Source organism: Carassius carassius, chromosome 45 (assembly GCF_963082965.1).
Source record: "Carassius carassius chromosome 45, fCarCar2.1, whole genome shotgun sequence".
Classification (NCBI taxonomy): domain Eukaryota; kingdom Metazoa; phylum Chordata; class Actinopteri; order Cypriniformes; family Cyprinidae; genus Carassius; species Carassius carassius.
Window position 1 is genome coordinate 23,121,581 of NC_081799.1, and position 26,033 is coordinate 23,147,613.

Here is a 26,033-nt window from a genome sequence, read left to right on the forward strand (position 1 = left end):
CACGGTCCAGTCAGATGGTGCAGAGCTGGTTTGTTCATGCATTAGCTCACCGTGTGCCCTCTCTATCATCATTCAGTTTAGTAAGAACTCAAATCATCTATACAGTTCAAATGTGCTTTTGTCTGATGAAAGAAAGCGTCACATCACGAACAGGTTACACGTGTAGATACACTGATGAGATGAGGGCTGATGGGATTGTGGCTACAGGGCTCGTGGGCGTTTGGGGTTGATCTGCTTACTGGCCTGTTCCTCTTCCTGAAGAGCCGAGCGGAAAGACTTCACTTTATCTGAGACCAAACCAAACACAATTCACTGAGTGTCAATGCATTTGATTTGACATGAAGGAAAACAACTTCATAAGAGACTGTTGCCTGAGATTCAATCGCTGGCAAAACATAAAATAAGTCAAACGCTCTATGAAGTGTGCAGATTATATATTAGCCCCAAATCAGAAGTGTTTATTTTGTTTTTATTTTAAGTCCATTCATATTTTTCTATTAAACAAAAACATTTTATGTAAATAGATAATTGACTCAATTCTAAATAATTTGTAGAATTTAACAAGTTATAAATATTTTGAACAAAGAATTTGAATGACCATAATTTGTATTATTTATAAATAATATAACCAACGGCAATGCTACAATTCATTATATATACACACACACACAATTAAAATGAATAAAAAATAGATTTATATTATTACTATACTCTGTATTAAACTATTGTATTCCACTATTAAATTCTTATGAAAAATATTAATAGTTTATAAAAAATAAAAAAGAGCACATAAATGTAACCAATTACAATTTATACAAATATCAAGTAATTTTATAAACAATTTATTATATTACTAATTTAAACATTTCATATTCTATTATTTTGGGAATATAAATATTCTATTTATTAAATATTACTATTTGTGAAAATTACTTAACTCATTTATACATATAAAGTTATTTTAAAACCACTAGTTTTGTATGATGACATTACTTACTATTTTTAATTAAATAGACAATCATAAATGAAGTGTAAATAATGTACAAATATATTGTACAACAATGTATTATAATGGCAAATTATTTTAGAATTTTACAAATAATAATAAACAAAAACAAAATTTTATGTAATATAAAAAATCTACGCACATAAATTCTATAATAAAACATTGTCATTTTTGTATTATGACTTTACTTATTAGATTTTTATATAAAATTGACAATTTAAAATGTTAAATCTTTGTAAAAAAAAAACGAATGTAGTATTATAATAAAAAACATCACTTCATAAAAAAAATCATTTACACTACAGTATTTATTTATTTTGTGAAAATTAATTTATTAAAAAAAATCTTCTAAAAATAAACTTCATTTCCATTTATTTTTCTTCCTCTAATGAATGTGCATCACATTAGGAACTGTGAAATCTTCTTGGTTAGTTCCTTCTAGATACAGGTTCCTGGAGCACACTGACCTCTCAGCTCTGTTAACACATCGATCTTCTGATCCAGGATTTGTTCAAGCTGTGTGGCAAAACACTCCACATCATAATCAACTTCCTCTGTCATCTCCAGAAGAACCTTCTCGTCCTCCAGCCAGCGTATGGACTCCTACAACACCAGACACAACATGAACACCCAGCTCATACCCAACTTATTCAAAACCGCTTTAGAACTGAGGAAAATCAAGATATACAGAGCAGTCCAAAGGTTTAGCCCTTCTGGAATATTTCCTTATTTTAATGTTACAAAGCAAATAATGATTGATAAAATGGCTTATAAATAGTTTTTTAAATTTTAGTAATAGTTTATACATAGATATGCATACAAACATTAAATACTGCATATAGGTAGAATATAATTGATTATACTGATGAGATTTTTTACAAATATGGTTTACATAAAAAACTAAAAAACTATTATGTTTATATCAAATAAAAAAAAAGTATTTATACAGATATAACTAGTTTTATTACGTTTTTTAAAGGATTTTTTTTAAGCACAAAACATACTAGTTCAAAAGTTTTGTTTTTTTTTAAGAAAAGAAAGGACATTAAATTGATTGAAAGTGACAGTAAAGACATGTATAATGTTACAAAATAATTCTATTTCAAATGCTGCTCTTTTGAACTTTCTATTCAATGCATTCTGAAAAATGAACCATTTCCAACACTGATATTCAGAAATGTTTTCTTTAGCTGTAAATCAGCATATTAAAATGATTTCTGAATGATCATGTGACACTGAAAACTGGAATAATAATGCTGTGAAAATTTACATAAGATTTTAAACTACTGTCAAAGAGAAAACCATTATTTAAATTGAAATAATATGAACAAATATGAATATTTACTGTTTTTCTGATCAAATAAATGCAGCTTTGATGAGTAGAAGAGACTTCTTTCTTTCACAAGCATTGACTTGACAACTTCATTGTATATTCAGAAATGTGACCCTGGAGCACAAAAGCAGTCTGAAGTCTCTGGGGTATATTTGTAATAACAGCCAAGAATACACTGTATGGGTCAAAATTATAGATTTTTCTTTTATGCCAAAAATCATTAGGATATTAAGTAAAGATCATGTTCCATGAAGATATTTTGTACATTTCCAACTGTAAATATATTACAACTTTTTTTTTTTTTTATTAGTAATATGCATTGCTAAGAATTCATTTGGACAACTTTAAAAGATGATTTTCTTAATCTTGAGATTTTTTTGCACCCTCAGATTCCAGATTTTCAAATAGTAATATCTCAGGCAAATATTGTCCTATACATCAATGTTAAGATTATTTATTCAGCTTTCAGATGATGTATAATCAATCAATTACCAAAAGTTTGTGGTCTAGGGTCACGTATAATAGTTCTGTTATATATGTTTCTCTGTACAGTCTTCGTGGTTTCACTTCTGAAGCAAGTCGAGCTTTTTTAAAGGCCAGATAAGTTTCTCCTCTGTGGTTAACAGCACACACCTGAAACACGGCGCGGTGGTCCTCCAGAACCTGCTCCTCCATCTCCACCAGCTGAGACACCACCTCATGGAAGGTAAAGAGCTGCGGGGACACTTCCTCTTCCTGTGCACAACATCAACAGTGTCAGGTTTTCATAGCAGCCCGAACAAGCTGAGCTGGGAGGATAAATGGCTTACGTTTTGTTCACAGAGCAGCTTGAGGTCATCTCTCTGAGGAGAGCTGCCCACTCCCCACTGCGCCTCCAGGACGTCCAGCTGACTGAGTGAGTGTCCCTCCATCACCGCACTGGGGTCGATGCTCAGCTCCTTCACCCTGCGCTCACAGACATCAGCTCGGTTCACCACAGTTGACATGCAACAGCATTTATGATCCAAAAAACCAACAGAAATGTGTAATGTTGGATAAACATGTTCATGCAGCATGATAATGACGGAGTCCTGCCGCTCTGGTAGGCACAAACCAACACGCAAAACAGAAACATGCCTCAAATGTACACACTAAATATAAATGATAAATATACAAAAGTCATATGTAAATATTTCTTAATTTTAGCATATTACAAACTCTTTATATACTATATTAATAAAAATATATATCATACATAAACTGTTTAAACTACATTAATATTTTTAAAAAATGTGTCAATATCTGATTAAAAGTGTTACAAATTATTATAAAATAGAATTTAAGCGTACTGTATATATTTACACTTATTCTATTCTATTCTTACAATAGTCTATAAAATATGCAATATATTGGATTACAATTTTACTAATTATTATTTTAAAGATGTTTTAAAAAATATATAAATAAATTATAGAATGTATGCACGCATGTATACACACACAAACACATATTTTATACATGCATGCAATTATCAAAACACATGTATTCATCTTTTTGTAATTCTTGTTAAACAATTATGCATATAAACTGTCAATTATAAAAAATATAAAGTGTATAAATATGATTATAAATAATTGTATAAGGGAATCTTAAGAAAATAGTGTACATTTATAAACATGTCCATTAACCTAGAATGCATAATAATTCACCAGTCAGCACATGAAAAGCATGATAAACCAACAGAAATGGTTAATGTTGCATAAACATGTTCATGCAGCATGCAGCCGCTCTATGAGGCACAAGCAAACACAATCCAACATGGCAACACAAAACAGAAACATGCCTGAAATGGGACAAATGGACTCAAAAAACAAGAGAACGTAAAGAGGCACATGAGGCGTAACGGAAGAAACACAGGACTCGTATGGAGGCTCTGTCTGAAGTGAGACAGGCTTCAAACTGGAAAAGGATGAGACCTTCTGGGTGAGGAAGCAAAGTCATCGTACTCATAGGTGGGAGAGAGTTCGGAGCGCCCGCCGCCCCCCTGAGAGAAGGGGATGTCAGAGGGACTGATCCCAAACTCCTTCACTCTGAAGACGGGACGACAGACGGGAATTACAAACCCCTCCAACACAGAAGACATCCTAACCCTAACATTCAGCTGTTACAGGAAGATTCCTTATCTTTGGAAATGAGTTAAAACACACTCAAGCAGTGACAGCCACTGGTTAATCATTCTATACATGATACATATAAATTTCATATTTAATATATATATTAAAATTAAAATATATTTTAATAAATAATATATAAATAATAAATGTTTTTATTTTAGTGCTGTTTAATTGCATCCAATAGAAATGCTCTGTTTGCATAATACATCTATGTATGTGATTTGTGTATATTTATTCTATTTATATTTATTGTGTATATTGTGTAAATAAATGTATATATATATATATATATTTATACTAGATTTGTGCCGGTATTCTGTAATGCGATAAATTGTGGTGATTAATATGCATGATATTGTTATCGTGGGCACTTCTAAATACCGTGAATAAATATACATTACAAATTATTCAGAATTTGGAATGCATTTTAAGAATAGTATCCCCATCAGCTGCTTAAAATGCACAACAGCGCTGTATGCTGCTTGAAAGAGCGCATGCGCTCTGATGTAAACAAGCCATGAGAAGCACATGGGGGAACACGTGAGAGACGCGCTGAATGAAAGCACATTCACTCTCTGACAGCAGATGGCGCTAAATGCAGCCCTTACCCTGTAAACACAGTAAATAAAGCAGCTGTTACTTTCTAAACCATTTTTAAATAATTTTAAATAACCATTCAGATTTGTGTTTTCCCTATGGTGTTTATTACAGAGCCAACTACTGAAATATTTAGACTTAATAGGCTATTTATCTTCAAACATTCTTTTTTTTTTCTGGACTAAAAATGCCCTAGATATTGTTTGAAAGTGTTTTGATCTTTTATTGTTAATTCACCTTGCCTTGCCCTGCCTTGAATGTAAAGGCATTAACTAAGGTTAACTAAAGAGATCTTATTGTAAAGTGATACCTATTGGTTTTTATAGTTCTTTTGCACTTTAATGTGTAAAACATTTAACTTTTATATATTTTTCTGTATTGCTTTATTGTTTTAAATGTTTAGTTATTTTTGTTATAAGAAAAAAAAGTTATTTAACCTGTTATACTGTATTATGACCACTTTTGTAAAACTAAATTTCAATACCGTGATAATACCGTATACCGTGATTAAAGCATTATCAATTAACCACAACAGGAAAATTTGATACCGACATATCCCTAATATATATACACACACACACACACACACACACGTAAATATTTTCAAAATATATGCTGTATTTGCATGTCTATATTTATATTCATATAATTTATATTATAAATAAATATATGGAAAATATAAACAAAATATTTTTCTGAAATATGTACATGCATGTATGTGTATTTATATATACATAATAAATATACACAGCACATTTACATATATTCAGTAAACAAAAAAACTTTTATTTTGGATGCAATTAATCGTTTGACAGCACTAATATGTTTATTGCTATATTTTACTTGCATGCAATTATTTAAACTCATTAATTGTTTTTAAATTCTTGTGAAAAATGTGCATAATTTTAAATATAGTGTATTAATACAAAGTTAGATAGTGAGTAAGTAGATAAGTAGATAAAGGATTCTACATAGTTTCAGAATTGTATGTTTTAAATAACACATTTAAAAATCTGTATGAATATGTGCCTAAATACAGTGTGCATAGTAATAAAATAATAAATTTATTTAATATAAAAATATTCTGTAATTATATTTTATTTTTTACATATAATTCTTAAAACCAAAAAAAAATTCTATTTTTACATTCTTGTAAAAAAATATTGTGTATATGATATAAATATGACTTTTTTCCATTAATTACAGCCCCCAGATCTGACTGGATGTGACTGTCTTGTTACTTGCTTTCTAAAAGTTGACATTCAGCAAATATGTGGATGCAGTGTATACAGCAGCTGGAGTGTGTGCTGGGCTCAGATCTGTACCTGTTGGCGTATCTCAGAGTGTTTAATGTGTTTTCACATGATGCCATTCCAGGAGAGATTGTAGCGATCTGTTCAAAAAAGATCAAAATCACTCACAAATACACAAATATCACTGTGTTGAAACTGAATATATGAATATCACCCCAGTGTTCTTACCATACATGTTCTAGAGTTTTCTCCGATGAAGGAATCTCTCAAGACCTGCGTGAGTTTACTGGCTCGAAACGGAGTGTGTGGTTTGTTTCGACCCAAAGCCCTGATGCACTCCTGTCACACAAACATGAATGGACCCAGATACTAACATGATCATACAGTTTCTCCATTCATCAAAACATGGCTAAATCACATGCTTCTGGAGCCGTGGGAGACGATGTGGAGCACAAACCTTCAGCGCCAGCAGACTTTTGTTGATCTCGGCGCCCTCGAGACGTGTCTGTCGGTCTGCGCTCGATGTGTCCGCCCCTCGCTCGTTCCCTGCCAGGTCGATGAGAGAGAATTTTCCGTGCATTTTGCCCCTCCTGCGGATGATAATCTGAAACACAGCGTGACTGCGGGACGAGTGAGCGTTAGCCGAGGTCTGTCCAGACGTCCTGAGGAAAAGTACACACAAAAACCATACTGTGACTGTCGGAAACGGATTAAGAATCATTTTAGAATAATCACACTCATAAAAAACTTGATTTTTACAAATTATTCATATAAATAAAAAAAAGAATCGAAATTCTTTATATAAATGTGTGTGTGTTTCTCTCTCTCTCTCTCTCTCTCTCTCTCTATATATATATAGGGTTGATTAGGTTTAGGGTGTGTGTGACCCTGGAGCTTAAGTCACTGGGGTATATTTGTAGCAATAGCCAAAAATACATTGTATGGGTCAAAATCATAGATTTTACTTTTTAATAAAACATGTTTCTTAAGCAGCAAATCAACATATAAGAATTATTTCTGAAGGATCATGGGACACTGGAGTAATTATGCTGAAAATCTTTACAACACAGCAATAAAATACATTTTATAAAATATTCAAATAGAAAGCAGTTCTTTTAAATAGTAAAAATAGTTCACAATATTACTGCTTTTGATGTATTTTGGATCAAATAAATGCAGGCTTGGTGAGCAGTAGAGAATTAAAAACCTCCTTTTAAGATTACAGTTCAAAAACCTTTGACTGTTAATGTGTGTGTGTGTCTCATATATATATATATATATATATATATATATATATATATATATATATATATATATATTAAACTTAAACTGAATTGTATTTCTTCTGACTAGTCATACCTGCAGCTGTTGCCCATCTCGATGAGTTTGAGCACGTCCTCAGTACATTTGACCTCTCGCTCCTGCAGCCCGACCACCTGAACCTGCTGCTTCCCGTCTTCAAGCACACGCAGCTTCGCCTTCCTGTTCAGAAGATCAAACACCTGCAACAGACCACTCAGATCTGACTAAATGCACTTTGAGAACAAATTAATAATTCATATGAACTAGGAAAATTGCATCCCGCTGTACATTTTTAAGAACGTTCTCCTGAAGATCTAACTGACTTAAGTTGAAGTACTACAATTTACTGAAAACAATTAACTGAAAATAAATCCAATAAAAACTGAAGCTAAATAGAAATATAAAAACTCAAACTAAAATGACAAAAGCAACATAAAATTTGCTCAAATTAAAATGAAGACTAGTGTTATACTAAAATAACACTGCTTTGTTTTATAATAATAACAACAATACTTTTTTCAAATTTTAAAACAAATTAAAACAATTAACTGCTAATTATTAATGTGAACTATAGAACTTGCTTTACCTTGTAGATTTCAAAGACAAAGATAACTAACAACTTAAATAAAAATAAAATTATAAAATAAATCCATTTAAGTACAAGAATAAAAATAATAAATAAAAGCTGAAATAAAAAAATCAAGTTAAATAGAAATATAAACTATATAACTAATAGTTTTTAATACAAATCTAAAATATTTTAATAATAAAAATGTCAAATCACAAAACAATAAAAAGTGTATTCAAATATCATTAAATGCTACATTATTACATAAATAATACTACAACACCACCTCTATTGTTTTTTTTTAATAATGAATATTTAATTATATTTGTCATTAACTCATTTATTATGTTAATTATTAATGTGAACCACAGAACTTGCCTTCCCGCTGTAGATTTCAAAGAACGTCGCGTACACCTGAAGATCCAACTTCTTGTAGTTTGGTTTTTTTAACATGAGAAAAACATCCCGTGCTGAGAGAAGAGCACAGTCACGTTTAGGAAAATGATCAGTCAGAATGTGAACAGAAAAACAGCAGGTCAGACACACACCAGCAAGAGCGTAGATCCCTTTGGAGCAATCCTGGTTCTTCCCCGAAAAATCTCCTCCCATGGTCTGGAATGGAGGGAAATTGATTATGAGAAATAAATGATCCTCTGGAAAGATCTGTTCCAGTAATGTGATGTCATCAGCTTACATGAGTCTTCCCGCTGCCCGTCTGACCGTAAGCGAAACAAGTGGCCATTCCTCTCTCAAATATAGTCTCCACCAGCGGCCGAGCGGTGAACCTCAAACACATAACACCCAGAGACATCACTTTATATGAAGTCAATAAATCTTATTATTCATAAGTGCATTTTATTTTAATTTAAAAAAAGGAGTCTTCGCATAATTTTTAAAAAAATATTCCGCAGAATGACATTACATTCTCTTGGCTCTAAAATAAATGATCTTGATTGCTAATGTTATCTACGCCACATAGGCAGAGAAAAAAATATTAACAGATTAAAACACAAATATGATTTTCTTTTGTGTAAATTTGTTTAGTGCAAGACTGAGCAAATAATATAATGGTGCATATTTTTTATATATTTGTTTTTATAAATTTTCTATTTTTGTTACTTTTTACACTGCAAAATCAAACAGATTATATTTAAACATTAATATTTTCATTTTTTTATATCCGTTACTTTTTACAGTGTGAGACTGAACATTTTTTATATTGTAACGTTTAAAAAAATAAATATATATATATATATATATATATTTGTAAATTTGTTGCTTTGTATAGCTTGAGTCTGAACAAATAACATTTATTTATTTTTTATTTCTATAAAAATAGATATTTACATACATGTGACTTTGTACAGTGTGAAGCTGAACTAATTTTATATCTATATATATTAATATATTTTTCAAAAAAAATTTTTTTTTTAATTTTTCCATTTGATACTTTGCATAGTGAAAGACTCCACAAATTGTATGTGTAGGGCTGGGATAAACTATTATTTTTTAAACGATTAATCTAGCGATTATTGTTTCGATGCATCGATTAATCTAACGATTAATTTTTCCAGACCGATTTGATTTCGATTATCTCCCCATTAATTGACTACTAACAATTTATACATGTTGATTTACATATCTCAATGAAAAAAACATAAATTCCTTAACATTGCAATATATGTTTATTGCTATTAAAATTACAAAATAAAAGACTGACTAAGAATGCATTACTTTGCACTTGTATAGAGATAGCATTCAATAAAACCTTGAAGCCTTGAAAACATGTAAAGAAAATGTAAAGAAAATGTTTTTCTTTTTATGTAAAGAAAAAATTGGCAGATAAATTTCCTTGATTTTTAAAAAATGTTTTATTTATTAAAACTAACAAAGTATTTTTTTTTTTTACATTGAACAATGATGGAGCTATTCTTTACCCATCTTCTATGGTGTTTTCTTAGCAGCATACTGTATAAAACAAAAACAGCTCCTTATAAAAAAAAATGAAAATGTTATATTAGTTATGAACAAATACAAAGATGTAACTTTTTATATGGAACTCTATAACTCTTTATATTGAGTGTGTTTTTACTCAATTGGTTCTCTATAGGGCTTATGTTTTTTGGAACAAAGCAGGAATTACGGTCTGTCTGAAATGAGCTCCTGAAGGAATATTGTAACGGGGCTCAATTACATTACGCATGTTCTTAAAACCTACGTTTTCCACTACAGAGTAAGGCGCTCGCTCACTCAGTACGCGCTGAAGGCTCGTTGCAAAATGGCTAATGCGTTTAACAGACCAGAAATAGAAGATCCTCCAATAACCAACAGGTCTGGTGTTTGGGTGCACTTTGGATTCCCTGTAAGCTATAATGGTGATGATAGAATGAATGGTAAATAGTAAGGTCTCATATCCGCGGCTATAACGTAAATGTAGCCTACCAATCACCGTGGTGATGTCTTTTGCCCGGTTTGAATCCGTTGGAAATGTCTGTCTAAATGCTGCGGGGATAGTTTGTTGCGTGTATGTTTCTCCTTTTTTTCGTCTTTTCCCAGATACTGACACACTAAGGTGATGTCGGCGTAAATGAGTTGACATGTTTCAAGTATTCCCGCTGGTGTACCCTAGATGCGACATATCATTGTTTTTTTTATCCACCACTCTCTTGCCATCACCATTATAGCTTACAGGGAATCCAAAGTGCACCCAAACACCAGACCTGTTGGTTATTGGAGGATCTTCTATTTCTGGTCTGTTAAACGCATTGGCCATTTTGCAACGAGCCTTCAGCGCGTACTGAGTGAGCGAGCGCCTGACTGAGTAGCCTAACATAAACATATAAGTTTGTGTTTTTTTCTTCTTCGGGGGTGTCAGGGGCATTGCCTGTTACGTCGTTTGGGTTATTGGGCTACCTTGTTGAATGCATATCATTATATTTCAAAAAATTTTTTATTTTTTTTTATTTTTTATTTAATTAATTAGTCCAACAAACCGTTCGGTCCATAACGCGTACCACGTACCGAACCGAAAGCCTCGTACCAAACGGTTCAATACGAATACGCGTATCGTTACACCCCTAATACAGTAGGTGGCCATCCTATCTGGGGCAGAATAATTGTAAAATTAGATAAAAGAAGGAAGTAAAACAACAATAACATTATGATATAACATTGTAACATTTAAAAAAAAAAACAATTTCTTTTACAATTTGTTAATTTTTAAAATGTAGGATAGTCTTAGGCTACAGTCTACTAAACAAAAATTAAAAGAAGACCTTAACACAAAGGATCATATGCATGCTATTTTTATTAAACAGTAAAAAAAAAACAGCAGTCGTTCACCAGACATTCGGAGTGAGCACTTTGACATTGTTAATTATGATTTTTTTTTTTTTGCTCATACTGAAATGACACAGCCTATTTACCTCATGAATAATAGTTAAGCTTCAAATGGGCAACATCACAAATATGGAAACGTTTGATTTCTCCCGATTGAGAAAGCCAAACCTTACCTTATGCTTAGCTTTAAATTATTATTATTTTGTTTGTTTTTTTGTTTTATTACTAAGCCTATATTATTAAATACTGCAACTATATTTATCCATTAGAATTATATATTTTTAATTATTGTTTTGTTCTGATAAATTTGTTAAATTTAAAGGATTTGTTGTAAAAAAAATTCTTATAGTCTATTTTTTTCCTCTCACAAACTCTGATTTATTTTTTAGCGTGTTTAAAAAAAAACATGCAGCAAACGAAAATAGGTGATTGATCCGTTAAAATGAAACCTATACACGACTCATATATTTTTTTCCTCTGACAAACTTAATTTAATTTTTAGTGTGTTTAAAAAATAAAAAATAAAGAAAACATTCAGAAAATGAAAATAGGCGATTAATCCGTTAAAATGTGTTACTCTTGGTTAACAGTAATTATAATTATTTTACTTCAGAACAGAGCCTGGGACTAATCTAGGTTATCCATGTTTTTTTTTTCATTGCATCTGAAAATGACTTTGTTCATTACATTCACTTCATGCGATCTGGCGCAGATCAGCCTCCCGCAAAACTCAGCTGTGGACGATTTAAAAATGTTTGAAATAAAGCAGTGGTTCTCTACCCGCAGCCCGTCACGAATTCAAATGCGGCCCACACCACATGCTGAATAAAAAAAACATTTTCTTTTATAATTTTCTAAAATTTTATTATTTACATCAATTAAAAAAAAAATTATGCTTCTAATGAAATATAAGCTATATCCTAATGTTTTTATGTGATTTTTTTTCTTCAAATATTATTTTCAGACATGAGCACTGGCATAAGCATTTAACGAACACATACAAGCGCGCACTTTGGCAGAATTCAATTCAAATAGTCATCAACAGCCATTAGGTAAATTGCCTTTAAGGTAAAATTGCGCATCAGAATGGACACATTTGTTTTTTAAGGGAGAAAAAAAAGAAATTCAAAAAATGCCAGCGAATGAACATGTACAAACTGTGAATAGTCGCAGTATCAGTATTGAAGGAGAAGTGCTGGATTTTCGTTTGTTTTTTTTTTGCCCCGCAACTCACCTGAAGAAGTTCAGATAAATGGAAACACCATACACTATGTAACAATCCTTATCATCATTGGAGAGTGTGTGCCGAGGCTCATGAGCAGACGACTGCGCGGACAGGTGTGCGTGGTCAGTAGGCTTCAAAAGCACAATTGCACATGTGCAGGCAGAGTGAAGAAGCTCATTGCTACTCGAACCTGTGCTATCCGTCAGTAAAAGAATATAAAGACAGTCAGATGTGCAATAATTATGGGCAATTGCAGAGCGGACCATCAGCCTGCGCATTCAGAAGTATAAATTGAAGAAGTCTGCGTCCGGATTGCTCATGCGGAAAGTATAACACAGGCGTTACAATCGCAACTTCTTTGTGTTATTGCTTTCAAGCTGAATCTCACAAAATTGGTCAGCTCCCGACAGCATCAGGTGTTTTATTTATGGGGAGTAGAATTGTTTATTTCAATGAATGTGATAGATTATATATCATAATAGTTAGGCTATAATATTATAAATCAGGTTGGCTTGTATTGCTGACGTAATATGTAAATTATATGCGTAGACTTGCACTTAGACCATATGCGGCCCGCTGGAAAAAAAGGTTGAGAACCACTGATATAAAGGTTGCTGTCCCATTTTATACAGGAATTGTTCATTTTAAAAAATCGAATTATATTGTTAGTTCTAATTATATTGTTAACACAAGTTAATTTAGAACTTTTTTTTACTTATAAACTCCTTGAGAATTTAAAGTTAGTTTAATAGTATTTAAATTCAAGTTTAAAAAAAGGTTTTAATTGCTTAAATTGTTTTTTATTAATTAATAATATGTTATTAATGTTTGTTCTTGTAAAAAATACGTGTTTATTCTTTAGGAAAACAAGGGAAAAAATAAGGGACAATCCGAATATTTGTTTTGCTTTACCTATTTATGTAAGCTACAATTATTCAAATAATAATAATAATAATAATAATAAAATAATAATGTCATTAAAAAATACCATTGGCCTGAGTAATTTTGACCATTATAGAATTGTGACTTTAAAGATTAGTCATTTAGGTGGTAAAAATACTGTGAAATGAATAATGGCATAACATTTTAGAAATTAACAATGGCATTTTAGAGCATTTTAAAACCCCTTTATAGAATTTTTGAAGGAAGCTGAACCAAATAGTTTATTTTTTATTTTTTTATCTTTTTTATTATTTTATTATTATTTTTGCTGTAATTATGTATTTTATTTATATATTTTCCTGTGTTTGTTTTTTATGTAAATGCTTCAAAAACCAATAAATACAATGTTAAAAAAAAAATAACATCCGAAGGTTTATGAAACATTAGCCAATAAAGCATTTTTTTAAAGTTGTGAACTAAAATATTATTTCAACCATACAGCATGTGAATAAATAAAATGCATAATTTTCATAACATTTCATTATTCATAAAATGCATAACGTTTCTGGTGTTTGGATTTGTACTTCAATATAATGAGCTCCAAGTTTAAGAATAGCCCTAGACTAGTTTCTCTCTCTCTCTCTCTCTCTCTCTCTCTGTTTAACAGCATTAGCTCAATGATATACGTCTTCCTTCCGTTAGAATTTTCCTGCCTTGCTAAATGTTGGGCTCATGCAGGGCCGGCGCGTGCCTATAGGCGAACTAGGCAGCCGCCCAGGGCGGAGAGAGAGAAGGCGAGAGAGAGAGAAGGCGAGAGAGAGAAAGAGAGAGAGAATTATTAATTTATTTGTTTGTTTCACATTAGGTATAAATAAAATAAAAGCTATAAATAAATAAAAAAAACTTTACATTTCGAATAAAAATTCCCGCACGGCAGCGCCCTATTAGTAGGTCTATATGCATGCAAAATACTTTAATGTATATTCAAAAATGTCAAACCGAATAAATTTATCTGGTCATAAGTAGGCTAATCGCCTCCGTGGAAGAGCGCTTTTCACTGCTTAGAGACCATGGGCGCGTATTTGGATTTTTATATGACATCGCATCTCTCAAAGAAAAGGAGAATAGAATAGCCTAGTTCGAGGATTGCTTAGGACTGGAAAAGGCCCTGACTCATGGAGACTCGCGGGATGTTGATGGGCATGAATTATTTGAGGAGCTGACTGCTTTGGGCAGACGCCTGGTTGCTGGATCTAAACCACTGGATGCGCTTAAATTCATCTGTGAAAAAGGGATGGAAAACAATTTTCCAAATGTTTTTGTAGCATTGAGAGTGCTTCTCACTCTCCCTGTCACTGTGAGCTATGGAGAACGCAGTTTCTCAAAGCTTAAACTGATAAAAATGATCTCCGAAGTACAAGTTAAACTCGAGGACGCAATCAAAGCGTTTGCCGCTGCGAAAAAGCCCGACGCGCATGCTTCTGAAATGAAGGTGTGTGAATGTGTGTATCAGTCAAGAAAACAATCGAAAACTCCAGTTTTGTGAGCTAAAAAGTTGAGTGCACATGTTTAGTTTTATTCTGTAAACTAGGCTAATAGATAGGGTAATAACAGTACTGTTTTTTTTTAATCATCTTGTTGCAGTTATAAATTTGACTGCTAAATGAATGATAAAGAACTATATTAAAACTTGTTTTGTAAAATTTCTTCGTCATTTGAATATTGATTTAAAAATTGGTTTAAATCATAAATCAGATTTTTTTTCTAAAATAAACAGGGATTTTTTTTAGGCTATATGATATTACCCTACTTTAAAAACAAGTAGGAAGAAGGTTCCCTTTAAAATTACTTTAGTTGTCAATTACTAAAGCTTTTTTTTTTTTACATCGTGTGAATGTTGTTGATTATAATGAGAGAACTTGAGTTTAATTGTGAGGACATTTTATTAATTCTTTAGAGTTTCAAAGATTTACTCGTGCCGGTTTAATTTTATTCGTTTCTTGTTTTAGGCAAATTAGGCCTAAATAATGGGAACGACATTATACAGTGCTTCACATTTGAACATGCAACAATTTCTTAATCAGTTTACAGACAAATGTTTTTCCCCAATAAGTTAAAGGACAGGTAACGAATAACAAAAATGTATGTTATTTTATTAACCCTCTGGAGTCGATTAACGCGGATACGCGTTATGAGTCATTTTCTCCTGATAACCCCGAAAAGAACTTAAATTACACTTTCAGTTTTAATCGTACAGATAAGAGCGATACATGAATCGAATCTGTAAAGGGTCTACTTTTTTTTGGATACAGACATAATATAGGGCTGTGACGGTTGCCGTGACAACCGCGTCACCGCGGTCTACTGCCACCGGCGGTAGTGCACGTGACGTCACAAACATAATACAAAGTTTTGTATATAAGTGTAATAACTGTAATAGTTGCAAATTCTAAGTCTATGGTAATTAACAAATTACCTCAAACACAGCGTTTCCTTTAGATTGGCAGATTTGAGCGCGGGAAAATACAGTTTATACATTCAGCAAATTAATTTAGTGTTGGGCGATGGATCTTGTTGGGAAAGCAAATACCACCTCACCGATCTGGAGTCATCTGCATTCATGTCACCCATCAGCGTTCTCAGCAACACTCAAGTTCTTGTGATCGCAAACGCTGGTTGGTAAGGTTTGGTGAGGCTTTCTCCAAACTGGCCAAATACAAACGAGACCGCTATAAATAAAAGATGGTAACAAGAAATATGGCAACGATTCCTATTTCAAAGAGAGCACGTGCAGATGAGGAGTTAGTTATTGAGCTTGCTTGGTGGCGGAAAAGTTAACCGGACGCAACACAACCGCGTTGCGACAGGTTTAGTCTGTCTAGTGTCTATACAGGACATTTGAACTCTGTGTCAGTAGCCTACATCATAGACCGGACGGGGATTTATCATGTCGTGTTGTGCTGCATCCAGTGTAGCATCACTGATTATAAGGAGTATTTTCTTGTGTTGCGTCGCTCGCGTCCGTTAGGGTGTATTTAACTTTCTTATTTAGGCTACTTTCTTGTAGCCTAAATAAACATTATTTCTTTGATATTTATTTTAGTGTTTTGCAGGCGGCGTTCACTGACAGAAGTGCTCAAATAAACACGAACTGACGAGTTAAATAGGATGTGTTAGATGAGTGAGACAGTGCTGGGCTGATTTCTAGACGTGCATACATATAAATATATCCTGTATATAATATATATAAAATATATTACATGCATGCACAGTTTAAGTCAGCTTTAATCACCTTTTTTTGTAATTCCGATTAACCATTTTACCATTTAACTGACCACGACACTGCTTGCATATAGTTTATTTCACAGTTTGATATGAAAGGATACGCACAAAGGAAGCGCGCACCGCCTTTGAGCACAGGACCGTCCGCGCTCGCTTAACTTGCACCTGATAATAAAGTGAAGTGGAGCGCGTGTCTGAAACGTTTCCTGTTCAGTCATTCTGCGAGTCTGCGACTGAATAAATTCACTTCTTGTCATGAGAAAAAGTGACAGAAGCAGCAGTTGTGAGTAGGTGGCCATCCCCGCCCCTACGTAAAATAATTTGAATACGTTAAACTGGAAAAAAATTATCGCCTTGGTTAATGAGCAATTTTGACACTAATATATATATATATATATATATATATATATATATATATATATATATATATATATATATATATATATATAATTTTTTTTTTTTTTTAAACACCGCGCCACCGGCGGTTGTTGGTCCATGACTACCGCGGTGGTAAAAATCAGCCACCGTCACAGCCCTAACATGATAAGAACAAAACTTTGTGCACTTATAAAATAAAGATAACAAACAAGGTGTGCTGTCTGCAGCCTTTGTCTGCGCTGATCTTCATTTACAAACACGTCATTAAAATGAACTGTAACTCCGTGAATACTCAACAAAGAGACATGAGAGAGATATCTATAGAAAGCTTGACATGTCTTCTTTTAAACTAAACAAGTGCCGCCGAAAACAGATATTCTGTGATAAAGTAATCCATATGAAAACAACAAAATATATTTATATTGAAAATATAAATTAAAATAGGCTATAGGCATAATATATGAAAATATTGACATTTTGCATATTAATCCATGTAGCCAACCCCCCTAAAATAGGCTACCACTTTTAATGCTCCGATGCAAAGTAAACCACAATTTCTTTTGAATAATATAACGCATAATATAATATAAATAATACTGCACACCTTTTAAATGTGTCAAATCTAAAATATGGTTTAATACCATGTAGATTAGAGAAAATATTATCACAGGTTCAGGCACAGGCTTGACATCCTGCTTGAATTCGTTCTAAGAAATGCACATAACTTCATAAATACCAAACTTTCGTCTGTGGATTTTAAATATTAAATATTTTAACTACAGTGTTTTTCTTTCATTTTCCCTGACTGAAGCCATCAAATCTAACACATCAGTGAGGCAAAACTGACGTCTATTAGGGAAAATGTGCTTTGATGCGCTTGTTTGATAACTTGTGGTTAAAGCGCCACTCAGCGGTCAAAGGCTGCAAATGCACTTTATACCGCCGCCGCGGCGGTACGTGTGGCGGTAAAAAGGGCCTTTTGGATGTCTACTTAGTGTGTATATATATATATATATATATATATATATATATATATATATATATATATATAAATTTCTTACTTTTAGAAAATTATGTATTTATTTGTTACAGCCTGAGACTGAACAGGTTATTTTTTTTTTTCATTTTCACTATTTCTCAGTCAAATAACTGACCTGTACACCATTTCGTTTGTCGAGGTGTCGTCGAAAGCGTAATCGAAGCGGAACGTCTGGTTCTCCAGGTATCTGGTTAAATCCACTTTCTGCTTGGGCTCATGGACCATGACCACGTCTTTACTGGGGATGGTGATGACGTCCAGATCCTTCGTGGTCAGCTCTGAGTCAACACACAAGATACACTGCTTCACAAACAACAACAACACACTGACCACACAGAATCACAAGATTTCATCCTTACCTTTCTTGTTCAGTGGCCGCGTCCGAACACACACGCATATCCTGTGGTCCTCGATCTGAGAACATATACACATTATTAAGACATATCTGTTATAATAACATGCAGCACAGCTAATGTATGACATGGAAGTGAAATAACTGTGGGAGCACATGATGGTGCTGATGCAGTTCTTCACCAGATCTGCAGTGGTCAGCGGTCTGTAGTCCAAGCTCGCTCTAAAGTCTCGAATCATGCACATGATTTCATAATTAGGGGTGGTGGTATCGACCTCCTGTGTAATAAAAAAACCCTCAGTTAATATTGTAAGCAGCATTTGAAATTAACACCCTACTAAGTTACTTTTCATAAATTATGTTCACTAAATTTTTGGGCAAGTCCAAATTGCGCAGATTTAGTGCTAATACTGAACTTGTGATTCATTATGATATTTTAACTACAGCCTAATTGCTATTAGAAGTTATAAATGGCTGGTAACTTAAAAATGTACTAGCCAAATTGGCCGGTGAGTGAAAAAATTCAAATCCCCATGATAAAGGTAAGTTCACACAAAAATTTAAATTTGATTTTTATCTGCTTACCCCCAGAGCATCCGAGATGTAGGTGACTTTTTTTAGTAGAACACAAATGAAGATTTTTAACTCAAACCGTTGTAGTCTGTCAGTCTTATTATGGAAGTGGATGGGAATCACGGCTTTGAGAGTAAAAAATACAAAAACAAAACCAAATTAAACCCTGCAGCTCATGACGATACATTGATGTGTAAAGACACAAAACGATCGGTCTGTGCAAGAAACTGAACAGTATTTATATAGTTTTTTATGAGTGCATTACCGTCCCCTATCTCTCAAATGGACCATTGACACTCTATCTACAATCTCAATTAGGAGTGTCAATGGTCCACTTGAGAGATAGGTGACGGTAATGCACTTATAAGTCTGCAATCCGCCAAAAAGAAAGAAGAAGACGCATCACGCCGGCTGAAGAAGACGTGAATGCACTCAGGAGAGTTCAGACATTGTGGTGAAAATCAGAGGTAAAAAAACTATATAAATACTGTTCAGTTTCTTGCACAGACCGATCGTTTTGTGTCTTTACACATCAGTGTATCGTCATGAGCCGCAGGGTTTAATTTGTTTTTTTTTTACTCTCAAAGCCGTCATTCCCATCCACTTCCATAATAAGACTGACAGACTGCAACGGTTTGAGTTAAAAATCTTCATTTGTGTTCTACTGATGAAACAAAGTCACCTACATCTTGGATGCTCTGGGGGTAAGCAGATAAATATAAAATTTTCATTTTGGGGTGTACCATCCCTTTAAGCAACACTAAATGTTTCACGGTAGTGATTACGCTAGTCTTCCAGTGTTTTCTGTCACCTGTGCTCTTTTCTCTCTCAGCTCCTGCTGCTGTAATCGTCTCTTTTCCCGCTTCTCTTGAAGTTTCTCCACTTCCTTCACACAGTTGGACTTCCTGCGAGCTGCAGACACGCACACAAAACTCTAACACTGGATACAGACTCAGTATTTTACAAACACTTACATTTATCATTAATAATACTGATCAGTTAAACCTGATTCCCTCACTGTAACAGGCATTTTGTGTTACACAATTAGTAGGTGTTTAACAATGGCAACATGAGGGCTCATCTCTGGAAAACAACTCTAAATGCTGCTTTTGTTCTGATCTGACGAAGACAAAGGCCGCTGTGTGACGCACTGAGAGCCCTTCAGTCTCTCACTTATTTATTTGCCAATTTGTAATTCTCCTTTTTGTAATGTTTTTTTTTTTTTTGTCTGTGTGTTGTTGTCTCTGTGTACTGGAAGCTTATGTCACTAAAACAAATTCCTTGTATGCGCAAGCATACTTGGCAATAAAGCTCTTTCTGATTCTGATTCTGATTCTCTTCAGATCTCTCACACTTTCAACATCATTACAACACACACACATGCTGTGTGTCAATAATTACACTACTGTTCAAAGGTTTGGGGTCAGTACGATTATATATTAAAAGCTAATACTAATTATTCGATCAAAAATGCAATATGAAAACAGTAATATTGTAAAATATATTTAAAAATTTAAAAACTTTTCTAATTGAATATATTGTAGAATGTAATGTGATGCAAAGCTGAATTTCCAGCATCATTCCTCCAGTCTTCAGTGTCACATGATCTTCAGAAATCATTCTAATATGCTGATTTGCTGCTCAACAAACATTTCTGATTATTATCAATGCTGATGATCTTCAGAAATAATTCTAATATACTGGTTTGCTGCTCAACAAACATTTCTGATTATTATCAATGCTGAAAACACTTGTGCTGCTTCATATTTTTGTGGAAACTCTGAACTTTCTAATGGTATCTCATGCGCTAGCGAGGTGTTATGGTACCGTTCTGCTGCTGCTGCAGGGTCTGGTGTTGGATGGGTGGAGGTGGGACGGGTGCTGATGGAGGCGCTTCGGTCTGTTGGCTCGGCCGCGCTCGAGTCGTGCCTACAGTGACTGAATAATGGACATCACATCACGGACCATAAAAACACAGACAGGTCAAATGCTACAGCTTCAGACACACATGTGAACAGACAAGCTTTTTGTCTTTTATGTTAAAATAATAGCAAGTTATCAAAATTCTGAAATAACACAAAAATGGAAAAATAGGAATGTTGTTCAAAATTTGACACAAATGAAAATTTCATGAAGTGCATCCTGGGATGATTTAAACAGTATTGAAGGAGGAAAATGTGTGCTTGTTCATGCTTTTCCTTTATTATATTATTACTCAATCAACAACTTAAGCCCCTCATGAAAAAAAAAACTTAAAGGCAATTTTTATCTTTGACTATGAAAATGTTTTCATTAATTGAAAAGGCTAAAACAAAATATAAATAGTAGGAGAAAAACTGAACCAAAATTAGAAATCTTGTCTCGGCAACTAACTGACATAAAATAAACTTTTTTATTTTAAATTAGAAAAATAGAAAAATAAAGCTAAATAGAAAAATACAAAAAAAAGTCTATAAATAAAGTTCAAATGAAATTGAAATACAAAAGCTAATTCAAAAGATTAATAACTTATCATACATAAATAATTTCAAGCTTTCAGATCATAATATTTTAAAACTCATAGCAAACTGAAATGACTATAGGACTAAAATAACAGTCATTATTTTATTTTTTTCATAACACCATACCTCGATTATCCCTTGCAGGCGTTTCATTTTTCGGGGGCGCTACTGTTCGACGATTCTAGAAATGATGAATCCAAGAAAATAAACATTTCATATAATCCAATTTGCACCATCTTTTAATTTAGCTACAATTTACATCTACACAATAAAAACATTCACAGTGAATTTATGCCAAAATTACCACCTACTAGTTGCTACAAGTATACAGTAGTTTACCATGGTTGTTTTACAATCCATTAAATGAAAAAAAAAAGAAAAAAATTCAACTATTATAATTAAGTAGTACAACTCATTTATAGTAGTACCACCTGCTGGCAGAGAGTGAATCTGCATCTCGTTCAGCTCGTCTGCTGTGTCATGCAGATATTTTTTATGCATAGTTTCACAAAACTGAAGTCAAACCATTCTGTTTTTGCTTCAAATTAAAAAAACTTCTAATTTTAAATGGAAAGAGCACAGACAAGGCCTTATTTTGTTTATATAATGAGATTACTTATTAGATTTGGGGCTTGTTTTAAAATGTATATTTGATTTTGTTATTTACATTTACATTATATTTAAATTAGGTCATTTAGCAGACGCTTTTATCCAAAGCGACTTACGAATGAGGACAACAGAAGCCATCAAAACAAACAAAAGAGCAATAATATGTGATATACAGTAAGTGCTATATTAGTATATTTCAATTTCACAAATGTACAGCATTTTGTCCAAGCAAAAATAAAAGCTAATTTATAATTCGTCTTAAATCTAGTGTTAGTGTTCCTGTAGCTCAATTGGTAGAGCATTGCGTTATCAAGCGCAAGGTTGGGGGTTCGATTCCCCGGGAACACATGATAGGTAAAAATTGATAGCCTGAATGCACTGTAAGTCGCTCTGGATAAAAGCGTCTGCTAAATGCATTCCTTTTTTTTTATTTTAATTTAAATCTCAATTTGTAAAAATAAAAAAAATTGTGAATCGAATTGAAACAAGAAATCAAAATTGTGAAGCGAATCGAACTGTGAGTTGAGTAAATCGTTACATCCCTAATACACACACACGCACGCAAGGACTTATGTAGTAATGTAGGATGCCATAACGCAAGGTATTTTAGTGTTTTTTTATGTTTACGACTAGTAATGACCCAGACAGTATTGATTTCACCATAAAAGCTGGAAACAGTTTTTTATGACTCCTGTCTAGAAATCCATCTTATAAGTTATAAAAACAATATTGAGTGTGCTACAGTCATCTGTCTGTATGCTGCTGTGCTCATTCCTCCTCTTGGTTACAACAATAAAGGTGTAGCGAAACGGACACTGACCTTGTTTTGAGGGATCTTGTTGATTTTGTTGGCACTGGACACGGGCGGCGGAGGGGTCTCAGGACTTCGTGGGATTTCCTCTTCAGGTGCAATGTCTGGATTTAGCGCAAATATGCTCTCCAGATCGATCTGTTCATGGAGAATGAGAGCACGAGCATCAGGCTGCCAGTTTTAAAAGCACTTCTACTCACGGCACACGAGCGCACAGGATTTTCCACAGTTGTAAAAGCTGCTTAAAATAATCATCCCACAGGACACAAAACGAGATCTCAGTATCTCAGCTGTTTCTCCTCGAAAGCAATGAGATTAAATAGAGACTCCTGTGAAGATAAAAGTGCGCTCAGATTTACCTAAGAGATCTCCATATAAACTCATATTCTTCATATTGATTTATCAAACTCTTTCAGGATCAAAGGTGCAATCCATGTTCATTTTATACTTCTATTTCTTATGAGGACTGTTTGGAGAAACATCTGAGATTAAGTTGAAATTTAGCTGTAAAAGAGCAACATGAGCAATAAAACCTTTGTCTAGGTTTTTATATTTCATACATGCATTATTGCACAGCATTTAATAACTAAAGACTGCTGATAAACCTAGAACCTATTTAAAGCAGAGGTACAAAAACTGCTTTAGAATAAATCTCCCTTGATCCTGACACATCAGTGTTGTATCTACAAAGACAAACAACCATGAATCAAACATATAAGCTTTTGTCTTTAGTGCATTATGAAGGACATACTGAATATGATTATAAGATATTCACCTCTTTCCCTTTTGTGTCTCCGTTTTCAATCCACTCCACCGTCACGCTCTCATTGTCTTCGTTCAGTGACGTCACCATGGCCTGGTGGATTCTTCCTGAAATACATAATAAAACAATGGTTTACTGGAGAAATCTGCAGCTCTATGAGAGCACTAAAAACACTTAATAATGCCCAAAAATATAAAATGAGCCAAATGGGTCAATAATCAATAATAACACTTCCTCCAGTGAAAAAAGTGAATCTCCTGATGTCCTCTCACATCAAAATCCACCCACATGTGTGACCCTGGAGCACAAAACCAGTCTTAAGTCGCTGGGGTGTATTTTTTAGCAATAGCCAAAAAAACATTGTATGGGTCAAGATTATTGATTTTTCTTTTATGCCAAAATTCATTAGGATATTAAGTAAAGATCATGTTCCATGTAGATATTTTGTAAATTCCCTAACGTAAATATATCAATACTTATTTTTGGATTAGTAATATGCTTTGCTAAGAATTCATTTGGACAACTTCAAAGGTGATTTTCTCAGTATTTTTCTTTATGCACCCTCAGAATCCAGATTTTCAAATTTTGTCCAATTCTAAAAAACCATAAATCAATAGAGAGCTTATTTATTCCGCTTTCATGTAATGTATAAATCTCAATTTTGAAAAACTGATACTTAAGACTGGTTTTATGGTCCAGGGTCATATATTTGTTGAGAACTGTTTCGGCTTGCAAACAGTGTTCAATCTGTGCATATTTCTCTCCTGATTCAGATGAGATTACTTTTTCACACAAGGTTTTAGTTAAAAACATCTTGATGGATTTATTTCTTACAAACTTGCAGATTTTTGTTTCCCAACGATGGACTAAAGTGGATTGTGATGTTTTTATCAGCTGCTTGCACTCATTTTTACGGCACCCAATCGCTGCAGAGGATCTATTGTTGAACAGATAAAGAAACAAACTAATTTACATTTCAGATGGCCTGAGGGTGTGTTAATTGTTTTTTAGCAAATTTTCATTTTATGGTGAACTATTCCTTTAAATGCGTGCTTAGGTCTCAAACTTGCAACCTTCCACTTACCCTGTCTGCATATTACACCCTCATTAAAAATTGTCTTTCATGTATATTATGTGTATTATTTTGTGTTTATTTATATATTTATATATTAGTTTACTAACTGTCGTGCTACGGTTTCAAATTAATTCTTTGTATTGTCTGTAATATACACGGAAGAAATGAAATTTAGCTTAACTTTAGACTTGCACATTCCTGAATTTGACAACAAACTAAACTAGAACAAGTTAAATTAATACAGCAGTACAAACGAGTTTTGCAGGCGATGTCTCTGGGCGTCTTCCTCAGGGGTGATGCTAACAGACTGCGAATTTATTAATGTACTATTGCGAAGGTTTGGCTTATGAATATTAAATTACGTTCCGTGACGTGTCCCCAGTACGGTTCACTGATTGGCTGAAATCCACACATCACCAATTAACGTTCTGGTTACATATTGGCTCACATATTAGCAACGTCAAGACGACTTCATTAATATTTAATGAGTCAAACCTCTGCCATAGTAGCATTCGTAAATTCGCTAACGGTTAGCAGGAGCATGCATCCCAAAAACAGGCAATACAACGGTGTGCCAAGGATGGAAGGGTATTGTATGTTTATGCGCAGGCCTATATCGAGACTCTCCCGTCGTTTGCACCAGATGTCTTGCGTTAAACGGGTTTACCGGGTTAAACAAAGATGATGCAGCGACAAACTGCATCTCAGGCAGCCTGATAAACGAGCTGCTGCTGGGTGTGACTCACCATCACTGCGCTTGATCTCCACGTAAATGCCGATCTGGATCTTCCCGAAGAGACCTGCCATGCCTCGTGTGTGCCAGGATCTGTGTGGAGGATTTTGAGCGGCTTTCACGGGAGAAGTTGATCAGCGGCGGCGGCGCAGCAGAACCCGGGAGGAGGTCAGGAGGGAGAGATGGATTAGCGCGCATGCGCAGAGCGTTCACACACACCCTCACAGAAAGTCACATCAGCCTCTTTTGTCTAGTTGCA

The 26,033-nt window shown here is 33.7% G+C and overlaps 1 protein-coding gene across 5 annotated transcripts; it reads right to left on the reverse strand.

Moving 5' to 3' along the window:
- Positions 1-100: 100 nt before the first annotated feature.
- Positions 101-26,033, reverse strand: LOC132127442 (kinesin-like protein KIF2A). Of its 5 annotated transcripts, none has more exons than XM_059539315.1 (21): positions 25,788-26,033; positions 23,979-24,073; positions 23,213-23,341; positions 21,910-21,964; positions 21,110-21,220; positions 20,094-20,194; positions 18,892-18,987; positions 18,717-18,771; positions 18,473-18,635; positions 8,907-8,997; positions 8,761-8,824; positions 8,591-8,682; positions 7,702-7,844; positions 6,800-7,004; positions 6,571-6,681; positions 6,415-6,482; positions 4,325-4,408; positions 3,149-3,284; positions 2,973-3,074; positions 1,474-1,609; positions 101-287 (listed from the first exon to the last, which is right to left on the reverse strand). In XM_059539315.1, exons 1-21 carry the CDS (start codon positions 25,846-25,848, stop codon positions 202-204), a joined length of 2,184 nt encoding a protein of 727 aa, XP_059395298.1. In that variant the 5' UTR covers positions 25,849-26,033; the 3' UTR covers positions 101-201. The 5 variants fall into 5 exon arrangements, with proteins under 5 accessions (XP_059395298.1, XP_059395296.1, XP_059395299.1 ...); XM_059539313.1 differs by having other exon boundaries at positions 4,295-4,408; positions 25,788-25,995; XM_059539316.1 differs by lacking the exon at positions 25,788-26,033 and adding an exon at positions 25,292-25,335 and having other exon boundaries at positions 4,295-4,408.

What these genes read in the sequence shown, in the direction of transcription:
- LOC132127442 (XM_059539313.1), bottom strand. Translation starts at nt 25,848, where the DNA reads ATGGCAGGTCTCTTCGGGAAGATCCAGATCGGCATTTACGTGGAGATC. An exon ending in ACAAACGAAATGGTGTACAG is followed by an intron (nt 8,998 to 18,472) that starts GTCAGTTATTTG and finishes TATGTGTTTGAG; the next exon opens with GTTCACCGCTCGGCCGCTGG. An exon ending in GAGATGGGCAACAGCTGCAG is followed by an intron (nt 7,005 to 7,701) that starts GTATGACTAGTC and finishes ACTTTTCCTCAG; the next exon opens with GACGTCTGGACAGACCTCGG.